At 37.8% G+C, this 12919-nt stretch overlaps 1 protein-coding gene across 3 annotated transcripts in view; it reads right to left on the minus strand.

Annotated features, from left to right (window-relative positions):
• Positions 1 to 12919, minus strand: part of rbbp8 (retinoblastoma binding protein 8) — a 116834-nt gene that overhangs the window by 23501 nt on the left and 80414 nt on the right. For all 3 annotated transcript variants that reach the window (XM_069921091.1, XM_069921090.1, XM_069921092.1), the window contains exons 10-12: positions 12174 to 12286; positions 8069 to 8162; positions 7407 to 7958 (exon numbers count right to left, since the gene is read on the minus strand). In XM_069921091.1, the coding sequence (XP_069777192.1) occupies positions 7407 to 7958; positions 8069 to 8162; positions 12174 to 12286 (759 nt within the window). The remainder of the gene's footprint in view (positions 1 to 7406; positions 7959 to 8068; positions 8163 to 12173; positions 12287 to 12919) is intronic.

Consider the following 12919-nt stretch of genomic DNA (forward strand, 5'->3'; position numbering starts at 1 on the left):
TAAGACTCTAGGATGTCCAGAACTACAGCAAGAAATGGAAATAGAAAGGGCACATAGAGCATTGGCCTCTAAACCACAACCACAACAAAAACCAAGATCTATTGTAGTAAAATTCCTAAGATATACTACAAGAGAAAAGGTTCTGGAGAAGACAATGGAAAAAGTAAGAGAGGGCAACAAACCACTGGAGTATAAAGGGCAAAAAATCTTCATTTATCCAGATATAAGTTTTGAACTCCTAAAGAAGAGAAAAGAGTTCAATACAGCAAAGGCGATTTTATGGAAGAAAGGGTATAAATTTATACTGAAGCATCCTGCGGTATTGAAAATATTTATTCCAGGACAACAAAACAGACTATTCTCGGATCCAGAAGAAGCACGAAAATTTGCAGAACAATTACAAAAATAGACTGAGGGATGAAGACGGGTAATGAGAGTAAAAATGATCACGATTGATATGTATGTGGGTAAAGACAAAAATAGACTGAGGGATGAAGACGGGTAATGAGAGTAAAAATGACCACGATTGATATGTATGCGGGTAAAGAGGTATAAGAGTGAATAGAGACAATGTGCATACGTGAATGTATCTGTAATTAGAGGAAAATATAGATAGTATAGACAAGAATTAATAAGGGAAGGTAATGGAATAGAGAGAATAAGGAGGGAATTAAAAGAGAGACCTTTGTGACATATGAAAAGTGAAATCTTTTCTGGGGGGGCTGGGTGGGGGTAAATAGCGGTCACTGCAAAATCAGTTGACGTTTGCGAGTGGATTCGCAAATCCAAATGGAGAGGGGAGATGTGGTTGTCCGACAAGGGATAAAGGACAACTCAGGAGGGGAAGGGGAGATTGGGGATAAAGAAGATAGAAATAGGAGAATAAGGAAAATGTTGGATGTTGTAGGAATGTTGTCTTGTAAAGAGTTGAAAATAAGAAAACAGAAATGGAAAAGGAGGAAAGGTAATGATGGAAAAACAGAAAGAGAAGATAAACAAAATATAAAATGGCTACGCTGAACTATATGACTTTAAATATTAATGGAATACATAACCAAATTAAAAGGAAGAAACTACTAAATTTACTGAAAAAGGAAAAAATAGATATAGCATTTGTCCAAGAAACACACTTAACTGAATTGGAGCACAAGAAATTAAAGAGAGATTGGGTAGGACATGTAACAGCAGCATCGTATAATTCAAAAGCAAGAGGAGTGGCTATATTAATTAGCAAAAATGTGCCATTTAAAATAGAAGAGGAAATAATAGATCCAGAAGGGAGATATGTTATGATAAAATGTCAGATGTATTCGGAGCTTTGGAATCTACTTAACATATATTCACCTAACGAAGAAGATCAAAAGTTTATGCAAGATATCTTTTTGAAGGTAGCTAATATGCAAGGGAACATACTAATAGGAGGGGATTTCAATCTGAATTTGGATCCAAATATGGATAAAACGGGGAAAAAAATTAACAGGAAGAACAAAGTAACCAAATTTATAATTAAATCAATGCAAGAAATGAAACTTGTGGATATATGGAGGAAACAAAACCCAAAAGAAAAGGAATACTCATACTACTCGACTAGACATAAAACATACTCAAGAATAGACCTATTTTTGTTATCAGCTAGTATGCAGGATAGAGTAAGAAAAACAGAATATAAAGCGAGAATGCTATCGGACCATTCACCCTTAATACTGACAGTAAAGCTAGAGGACATCCCTCCAAAAATGTATAGATGGAGATTAAACCCCATGCTACTTAAAAGACTGGATTTTAGAGAATTTATTGAAAAACAATTAAAAATGTATTTTGAAGTAAATACGGAATCAGTGGAAGATAAGTTTATACTATGGGACGCAATGAAAGCATTCATTAGAGGGCAAATAATAAGTTATGTAACCAAGATGAAGAAGGACTATAATCAGGAAACAGAGCAGTTGGAAAGGGAAATAGTAAACATAGAAAAAAAATTAGCAATGAAGGAAGATACAACTAAAAGAAGAGAATTGGCGGATAAAAAAATAAAATATGAAACATTACAAACATATAAGGTAGAGAAGAATATAATGAAGACAAAACAGAAATATTATGAACTAGGTGAAAAAACACACAAAATCTTAGCATGGCAGCTTAAGACAGAGCAAACTAAGAAAATGGTATTGGCAACAAGGAAAAAAGACAAACAAATTACATATAATCCAAAAGAAATTAAGGAAAACTTCAGAGAATTCTATGAACAATTATACCGAACTGAAAACGAAGGGAAAGAAGCAAAAATTCAGTTTACCGGAGAAGTATATTAATTGGATTAAAGCATTATACAAGGGACCGTTAGCGAAAGTGACAGTAAATGGACATGTATCAAAGCAATTTAACTTAAGCAGGTCAACGCGGCAGGGATGCCCACTATCACCGTTATTGTTTGCGCTAGCTATAGAACCACTAGCAGAATTGATAAGAATAGATAATAATATAAAAGGAATAAAAATAAAAGACAGGGAATATAAAATCAGTCTATTTGCGGATGATGTGATAGTGTACTTAACAGAACCAGAACTATCAATAAAAGAATTATATAAGAAATTGAAGGAATATGGAGAAGTGTCAGGATACAAAATAAACGTAAATAAAAGTGAAGCAATGCCTATGAATAACGCGGATTTCTCAAAATTTAAGAAGGAATCCCCATTCAGATGGCAAATGCAGGCAATAAGATACCTAGGTGTACAAATAAACAAAAATCTAGGCCAATTATATAAACTCAATTACAATCCACTAATGAAAAAATTACAGGACGATTTAGAGCATTGGAAAGAGCTACCACTAACACTGATAGGAAGGATAAACTGTATTAAAATGAACATTTTTCCAAGGATACTATACTTATTTCAGGCATTGCCAATACAACTGACAGAAAAATTCTTCAAAGAGTTAAAGAAAATAATAAGGAAATTTTTATGGAGAGGGGGGAAACCGAGGATAGCACTAGATAAATTAACAGAATGGTATAATCAAGGAGGCTTACAATTGCCAAACTTCAAAAATTATTATAGAGCCGCACAATTAAGATACCTATCAGATTTTTATCAAACAAGGGAAAAACCAGACTGGACGAGACTAGAATTAGATAAAATAGGGGAAAAGATACCTGAACACATATTATATAAATGGGACGAAAAATTGGTACAACATAGAAGTTCTCCAGTATTACATCATCTCCTCAATATTTGGAAGAAGATTCATGTAGAGAGAAATAAAACAAATTATCAATTACCAAAACTAATATTGACGCAAAATAAGCTACTCCCTTTTACAATAGACAACCTTTCCTTTAGAAAATGGGAAAAAAAAGGGATTAAAAGAATAGAAAATTGTTTTTCAGGAAGTAGATTCTTATCCTTTGAACAAATGAGAGATAAGTACAATATAACTGGAGATACAGCGCTGGCATATTACCAACTGAGATCCTACTTGAAAGAGAAATTAGGAAGCAATTTGAGTTTACCAGAGGGAAGTAACCTTGAATATGTGATTACAGATACAATGTTAATCAAAAGATTTATAACAAATATGTATATTAAACTGCAAGAAAAAGAGAATGAGGAAACAAATGGTAAAACTAAACAAAAATGGGAACAAGATTTAAATATAAAGATAAAAAAGGAAACATGGGAGAAATTATGTTCTGGAACGATGAGAAATACAATAAATAAGAGGCTACGTATGATACAATATAATTGGTTACACAGACTATACATTACACCGCAAAAGTTAAATAAATGGGACCCAACAGTATCTGATAGATGTTTTCGATGTAAAAAAGAAAGGGGAACAACAATTCATGCAATCTGGACATGTGAGAGAGTAGAAAAATTTTGGGATGATCTCAATCAGATATTAAATAAAATAACAGAAAACAATATACCAAAGAATCCAGAGATCTTTCTCCTAAGTAACATAAAAAATAAAGAATTTGGAATTGACTTGGAGGATGCACAAAAAAGATTTGTTAAGATAGCCCTAGCCGTAGCAAAAAAATGTATTATGTCAACCTGGAAATTGGAAGATAATTTGAAAATACAACAATGGTATATAGAAATGAATAAATGTATTCCATTAGAAAAAATAACATATAGTTTAAGAAATAATATTGAAATATTCGAACAAGTATGGGATCCTTACATTAAATACAATAGCGAAAACCTACCAGGAACAAACATTACCTAAGTTGATGGAAGGAGAAGAAAAGAAAAGAATGGACTCAGTAGAATTTCTGGTGTATTTTTGTTGAATGACAACATTGTCTGACTGGCTTAATGCAACCTAGATTGTATACCTAAAATGGATGAGAGGGGGGGTGGGGGGGTGGCTTGGGAGGAGGGAGGGGGGGGGGAGAAAAAGACACTGTATATGTGTGAAAAAGAAAAAGTGTATATCATGGCTAACGTGATTTATGGTGTGAAAAATAAAAAATTTAAAAAAAAAGAGAAGGTTGGATGTGTACATGGATATGAGGGGGTTGGAGGATATGGGCGGAGTGTGGGAGGAGGAAACTAGAGGAGTGGTTCGTGTTAACCGGCATGGACTTGAAAGGCCGATATGGCTTGTTTCCGTGCTGTAAAGTGTCATATGGGACCTCTCAACTTTTGAATAGGGTCCTAAGGTTGGGGGTGGGGGGGGGGGGGGGGTGGTGGGAGGGGTGGGGGGGCCACAGCTTAAAAAAGGGTTGAGAATGGCTGCTCTAAGGATACAATTATCTCTAACCCTTCCTTCAAATAATTCCCAAACCTTCTCTTCCTCTCTGGAGATGCTGGCGCCAACTCACACGACTATCTCAACTGCGTCTGAAACCAATAATTTCAAGCTGACTATTAAAATTGAATATATAAACTACAGGTAGTTTGCACTAAGGGAGTAGCCAGTTTTGCAATGTTATGTTAAAAAGGTGCACTGCCTGCTTCCTCAGGTGAATGGGTGGCGCGGATGGTACAGTGGTTAGTGCAATGCAATTATAGTGCCAATGACCCGGGTTCAAATCTGCAGCTGTCTGTAAGGAGTTTGTACGTTCTCCTTGTGACCTGCGAGTGTTTTCTCCAGGTGCTCCAGTTTCCTCCCTCCTTCCAAGTGTTCAGGGTTGGTAGGTTAATTGGGCAAGTTGGGTTTCATGGCTGGAAGGCCTTGTTCTATGCTATATAGTTAAAAAGCTATCAATAAAAAAAGCCGTAAAAGATGCCATAATACCAATGAGACATGGCTGGAACCTTGCACAATATTTATAATTCTACTAAGTAGACTGTCCAGCCATTATCAGATTAACATTGTGTAATTATGACGTGTGCATTCCAATTTCTGTATTTCTTTCAAATGAAACATTTGCACATCAAATGCATTTTACTACGTGTGAGGTATGCTGGCATCTTGCAATGTGAACTTGGGCTAATCAGTGGTTATTGTTACCCTCTATCAGTCCAAGATTTCTGACATTGTGTGCAAGGTGCATTGAAGGTGTTTTATGGATTTGCAAAACACTCATTTATTGAACAAACCATGATTTTTGAAATCATGAATTTGTAAATGATGGTTCTGAACCTTTAGAATAACCTTTTCTAGTTGAAGAAAATTATGCTCACTTACTAGCCATGAAAATTTGCTGGACCTTGTTATAATTTCCAAGATAATCCAGATACCAATCTAATGCTAAGCTCTTCTAACCAATAGAGTTGCTTTCCTTGTTCAAAATAACTTGCTTCTTTGTCTCAAAGATAAAAATTTACCTGTTCCACAAATTATTTTTCCTTCATTAGTCCTGCCCTTTCTTGGAAATCCAACCAGTAAACTACAAATCATTGTCAAATGGCAACAGAGCTCTCTGCAGGCTTTCGTCCTGTGCACAAATAGGATCAGTGTACCGAGGTGCGTTGAACCAGACAACAAAGTAGCCAAACCAGATCTCAACTAGGAAACCTTCCTATTTCACCATACACAGTGCAAAGGTAGTTAGAGAGGGCACCTCAATTCCATATTTCAGGTTGCACCCAATGAAAAATGAATTTGCCTCTGGCTTTCTTCTCTCAATAAATTACCCTAGACTCCAAATGAAGAAAGTTCATGCAGGCCTGACAACTTTATGATGTAATCAATTGATGTGGCAAGCATACCTCCACAGTAATGTAATGCATAGCATCAAAAGCAACTAAGACTGATAAGAAAGAACAATTACTAAAGGCGGATGAAACTAGTTCTTCCGTTCATAGCAACAAATGTATTTGAATGGCAACAAAGGTTTTCTTGCTGTTTGGATGTTTTAAAAACATCATTGTTTGTGCATAAAATAGTTACCATGTTTCCTTTTACAATGGTGGCAAAACAATATTCCATTGACTAAAGAACACACAGTAAATGCTGGAGGAACTCAGCTGGTCTCGCAGCGTCCGTAGGAGGTAAAGATATATTACTGATGTTTTTGGCCTGTGCCATTCTTCAAGGGGTATAAGCAAAAATCAGGCAGGCATCTAAATAAAGATAGAGAGAAAGGTGCTAATTGAATATGATAAGAGGAAAGGTGAGAATTGATTTTGGCTCTGTGAAAGGAGACGAGGGAAAAGAAAAAAGAGAGCAAGACAGAACCAGAGGAAAGGAGACAAGGGGACAAAGATTTGGTTGGGGGGGGGGGCAAGGGAAAGAGGTTTAACGGGAACTGGAGAAGGTGATGGAGGGTGCCTAAATGGAAGAGGAGGTGATGATCCTCACTGCCTGCACACTTCTGTGTTTCACTTCTTTGAAGAACTATGGAACATTAAGGTCCTGTGAAATGCATTTTTAAAAAAACAAGCAAAACACTCATTTATTGAACAAACCATGATTTTTGAAATCATGAATTTGTAAATGATGGTTCTGAAGATTGGCCAGATATCATGATTCAAATCTATATTTTGTCTAACTTGTACTAAATTTGAGCGCTCAAGTTTTCCACTGGCAGATATTTCTCTCCACTCTTTCCAATTGTGATTTCTTGAAGCATTCACTCCTCTGGGATAGGGAAAGAGTAAAGTTGAAGCAAGTCAACTTCACTTACACAATCCAACATCTGAACAAATTTATGTTCTCTCATGGGGGATTACCAATTCCTGCAACTTGTCTAGTTAAAGAACACAACTTTCATCTACAGACCACATTTTTCATTTTTTAACAACATGCCATGAAGTTCAATAAACTCTTTACATTAGTAGATTCAGTAACAAAAGTGGATGATTACCATGCTCTCTCACTTGCAGAGTAGGCTCAGGGATGAACATTAAACTACGACATAAATTGTAATTCTTCATTGCAGAGGCACCAGATTGCTAAATTGCTCATAAGGTTAAATACATTACAACAACTGAACACATTAAACATACCTTCAAGTCATTAAAATCTTGATCATTCTGAGCAAAGTTGCCAGTGTCTCTTTTATGAGATGAATCTCCATTCACTCCATTTTTTACATCTTTCTCTTTAATATTTTGAAGTCTTTCAGAATGGGATGCCACAAACTTTTCTTGTAGATAAGCACCACCGTGGGAATTCTTGGTTAATCCATTGCAGGCTCTAAAATTGGTAGCCTTAAAATCTGATTTTAGTGATTCTGGGAGAGAAACTTTAATTGATTTATTACCCATGGAATCTTTCCCATCACCTCTATCTTCTAATCGGCTACTAGAAATGCGATCAGATAAGTCTAAAGGCTTGTCAAAATTGTCATCCAGAGAAACACCTTTGTTTATTGGTGAAGGAAGGTTTTCTTTATTAAATGAAGGTTTTTCACAATCAACCATGGAATCATTCTCATCTTCCATTTTTTTTCTTTTTGCCGCCCTGTTGAATGGGCCTGGGTAGGCAGCATCAGTCTTAATTTCACTCTGATCCTTTACAATTTTTGGTCCCTCCAGTTTGGATCGATTCATTTTTGTCTGAAGATTGAAGAACAAAACAAAAAGCCATATTAAATTTTTTACACAAGCAGGTGTAAGCAATTCTGACCTGTGACTGAAAATTCTTTAAGTAAATTTAATCTACTTACTTCAAAATCAGGGGAACCTTTGGCAGAAACTCCAAATACAGGAGAAGAAACCCAGTTTCGAGTTTTATCACCTGCTTCTGATACACAAGAAGCTCTACAAGAAAATTTAAGTTGTTTCTCAATAGAAGATTTAAATTTAAAAACATCTTCAATACAAGTTATGTCAAGCATGTGAGTGAGGTTAAAAAAAAGGAACAGAGCCGAGTACTTGCGCGAGGTGTACTGCGGGGATTAAGGGGGCACAGGCACAGGAGGGGAGCAACACCCCTTGCAGGCGGTTTGGGGGGCAGCGGCGCCCATTTGGGAAATTTTTGAAAATGTACACACAAAATTATCAGTTCCAAGCCATTAAAAAACTCGTCATTTAAAAATAAATCAGTTTTTTTAATTTTCAGTGGGCACAGTATATCAGAGAGACATTACCATCTGTACCCAGACTCCAAACCCCTTCCAGATCATCAGGCAGTACCTGCATGATCTATGCTCAAACCAGAGTGTCAGGTTTTGATCCCAAGTAGTATTTGCTTGTAACTAGCACCCAGCTTGCCAAGCAGTGCCCTTGCCCAACATGCATCCAATCCTCAAGCAGTGACTACTACCCTGCGCCCCTGCCCAACCTGTCCTCAATTGTCAGGCAGTACCTTTATCCAATCTGCACCAAATCCCCAGGCAGAGCCCCTGCCCAACCTGCACCCAATCCCCAGACTGAGCCTGTGTTCAACCAGGCTGCACCCCTGGCAGTAACTACCAGCCCTGCATCAGATCTCTAAGTAGTGCCATCCCATCCAGAGGCAGTGGATTCTGCAATCCTCACCTTCTCTTCTCTCCCCAACCCTCTGGAAGGCAAGTGGCTCCTTCAATGGGACCGTCATCACCTCCCTCCCCCACAGGCCCTCACTGCACCATCCATTCACAGGCCAGCTCCCCAGTGGGCTCAGGATTTTCTCCTCACATACTGCTGCAGCTTGAATTTCAGTAAGGGAGCCTTGAAATGCTGCTGTTTACCTCAACTGAACCACTACTCCTGATGCCTCAGAGGGCAATACCAGGTGACCACCGTGTGTCGACTCACTGTGCTCACTTGCCCTGGCCCTGCAGCCGGGTGCACGTAGGCGCACATGCACAGCCACCTCTCTCAATGCGCGCCATTCACGCATCATCGACCTAAACAACGATGAGGAAGGGAGCAGCGAACAAGCGTGTGACTGGTGGGCCAGTCACAGCTGTAGAGGCAACAGTGCTGGAGAGTGAAGGGGTGAAAAATGCAGAAATCATTTTAAAAATGTGGAAAATTCACATGCCCGAACTATGATTCTGGAGCAATACAACACTTACCACATGCATACCTGCAAGTCTATTTTGGAACAACATTGGTTTCTCAGTTTCTTTAACCAGCTTTCCCCAGCTTGCTGTCAAAGTACTTCAAAGCTCTTGCCAGTGGCTATAGGGATCTGAGGTTTTGGAAGCCAGCAACTATTATGACTTCCTTTCATTAACTAAACTAGTTTAATATCAAAATTGTGTATGTTCTTTGTACAAAAATGTTAAGACAATGTTTCTTTCTTACCTGCTACAATTACAGGTCTTGCATCGCCAGTCCAAAAATTGTTTACTGGGCCTAATCTGCTACTCTTCACCCACCTCCCCTCCCCTCCTGACAAGAAAACCTTTATTGAAACTCCAAAGTTACAAAAATTAAATTTCCAAAAGTTGCCCCTTTAAGGATTCAGTCTGCTTACAAATACAGGTACTAGGTCTGCTAAAATTTGACATTTGCTGTACCTCTAGTTCCCATTGCAAATATTTGGGGAAAAAATAGTCTTTTCCTCTTCCTGCCAAGAACTGAATAAACAAAACTTAAAAGTTGCATGTTACTTCAAAAAAAAATTTACTCTGAACTATTCAGGCCCAAATCCTCTTGGCTCTACTGCTAAATTGGCCTCCTTCATCCAATAGAAATGATTAAAATTGAATGAAAACCCTTTCTATCTAGAGCACATCTGTATCTTTTGCCTCCAAGCCACAACAAAGGCAGCACAAGCTTACTTTTGTAATTCTGCACCAATTTACTGGTTTGATGTGCCCCGTATTTGTTGTTTTAGTTTCTCTTACTCCATTAATTCCATTATCTACTTAATTTGTTCCACTGATCCCTGCTTTTACATTAATTTATTTGCATTTAATTATTGTAATATTGATTTATTGGTTTTCTGGTATCAAGTTCAAGTTTATTGTCATCTGATTGTACATACGCACATACAATCTGCACGAAAAAGAACATCTCGAAACCACAGTGCACACACCCAGTACACTCCACACACAAACGTCAAATATACACAGCAATCCAAAATAAATAAATAGATAAAAATAAATAATTTACGAGTTTCTAGGATTGTTCAACAGTCTCCCCGCTTGCGGGAAGAAGCAGTTTCCCAGCCTGGCAGCCTGCTTCTGTATCCCTTCCTTGAATGTAGTGTCTCAAAGATACTGTGGGCTTGATGAAAAGAGTTCTCAATCATTCTGTGCCCTCTTAAGCACCACTCTCTGCTGATACCATCAATATCAGAGAAGGAAGACCCCAGTGATCTTCTCAGCAGTTTTAATCACTCTCCATACTGACCACCAATATGATGCTTTGCAGCTTCCGTACCACACACTATAATGCAGCCAGCCTTGACACTCTCCATTGTAGAATGTTATTAGGATGGTGTGCCTTTCTGAATAATGAGGTAATGTTGGGCATCTAGGATGGATAAATGGACAAAAGGAACTTTGTGCTCCCGCTCTCTCTGTGCCGGAGCCATTGATATGTAGTGGGATGTGGTCCTTCGTCCTCCTGAAGTACATAATCATTTCCTTTTTCTTGTCCACATTGTTCTTGCACCACTGTACAGCCCTTTCAACCTCCTCTGTAAGCCAACTCATCATTTTTGCTGATGAAGCCAACTGTTGGAGCTGAACCTAGTAGTATAGTCCCAAGTTAGTAGTGTGAACAGTGGCGGGCTGAGCACACAGCCCTGAGATGATGAGGCTTGAGGTGTTGCTGCCAACCCTGACAGATGATGGTCCTTCAATCAAGAAGTCCAGGATCCAGTTGCAGAGAGACATACTGAGTCCCAGTGAGGATAGTTTATCCACCAGCCTCTGAGCTATGATTGTGTTGAACGCCAAGCTGAAGTCAATGAATTATAGCATGGCATGAGACATCATTCTCTAGCTGGGCCAGGAAGGTGTGGAGGGTCAGGGCTATTGGATCATCTGTGGATCAGTTTGTCCGATAGGCAAATTGGAATGAGTCCACTGTTTACACGCCCATCATTCTAGTAATGATTCGTAAATTGTTAATACAGTTTTTTCAACTAATCCAGTGGTACTTAGATCCTATATTAATTTATTGATTTTACATCTGACCAGCATGAATTTGCTAATGTCTTTTATTTTATTTAACTGATTGATTCATGGTGCCGGTACTGTTCCTAATATTATGTGCCTGCTTAATTACTCTAACATTCAACAACATTCTTTAGTTATCAACAAGTTAACATGTGAAGATAAAGCTTTTTTAGTGTGACTGGATAGTACACTGTCAAGCAAAACAAAAAGCACTTTGCTTTAAGTTTTGCAATTAATTCTGTTAATGATCAATATCTGGTTCCAGTGGTAAGTTTCTGTTTCCTCTGTAGGCACGGCATCATCACATCGATTGGAATGTCTAAAGCAAAATATTTAAAATTATACAAATTTTGCACAAGGACAGCGTTGATTTGATAAACATACATTTTGTTTCCATTGACAAAATTTTCAATTTTGTCTTAAACATTTGGGAGCACAACTTTATTCTGTTTTGAAATCCTAACAAAGGGACTTTTTATTTGTTCTACAACACAAACTCTCGTGCTCTAGTTAGTTACGTGACTCAAACGTTTAGGTTGACATTCCAAAACAGAGTACTGTTTAATGGTCATCAACACAAAACATCAACTTGGTTTCTGTGTCTACAAATGCTGCCTAACTTGTTGCGAGTTTTCAACATTCTTTGCAATGATGTCGAATTTAAGAGCTTTACCATACAAAATTCTGGAGGAAAAATGAACATGCAACATACCCAGAGCCACTGCCATTTAAATATTCTGCATTGGCCTGATTTGATTCCTTTTTCAGTGGGATTTGTGTGGTCTTGGGAAGGTCCCTATACAAATTCAGAAGACTTTGCGACTCCTTTAGAAGAGAACAAAAAAGGTTATTTTAAAAAGGGCAAAATAACTGTTTTTTTAAGATAACTTTAAAGCAACTGAAACAAAATCACAAATCCTAACATGATTTTGTGTTGGTGCAACATAAATGTAAGTAACCTCAAATACTGGTTTAAATAAGATACATATTCAAAAGGTAGTGAATATTTTTACAATTCCATGGGATGACGATCATACAACACTTGAATTTTCAGAACACTATTATTCTTCTTACACAGTGCTTCAAGAATAAGTTATTTCTAACATTTTTTTAATTTAAAATTTATATTTTAATTATACAGCACGATAACAGGCCACTTTGGCCCACGAGTCTACGCCGCCCAATTAACCTACACTTCCGATATGTTTTTGAATGGAGGGAGGAAACCAGAGACCCCGGGGAAAATCCCATGCAGACATGGGGAGAGCATACAAACAGCCCAGGATTCTAATCCTGATCTTGATTGCTGGCGCTGTAAAGCTGTTGCGCTGTAAAGCTGTTGTGCTAACCGCTAAGCAATCCATTTTTAAAAAAAATGAGTTCCAAGATGATTGAAAAGACAAATTCTTTTATGGAAGAGGCAGGAGGTGCCCAATAGGGCAGGTGGAGTGGGCAATT

The sequence above is a fragment of the Narcine bancroftii genome, chromosome 2, assembly GCF_036971445.1.
Source record: "Narcine bancroftii isolate sNarBan1 chromosome 2, sNarBan1.hap1, whole genome shotgun sequence".
NCBI classification, from domain to species: Eukaryota; Metazoa; Chordata; class Chondrichthyes; order Torpediniformes; family Narcinidae; genus Narcine; species Narcine bancroftii.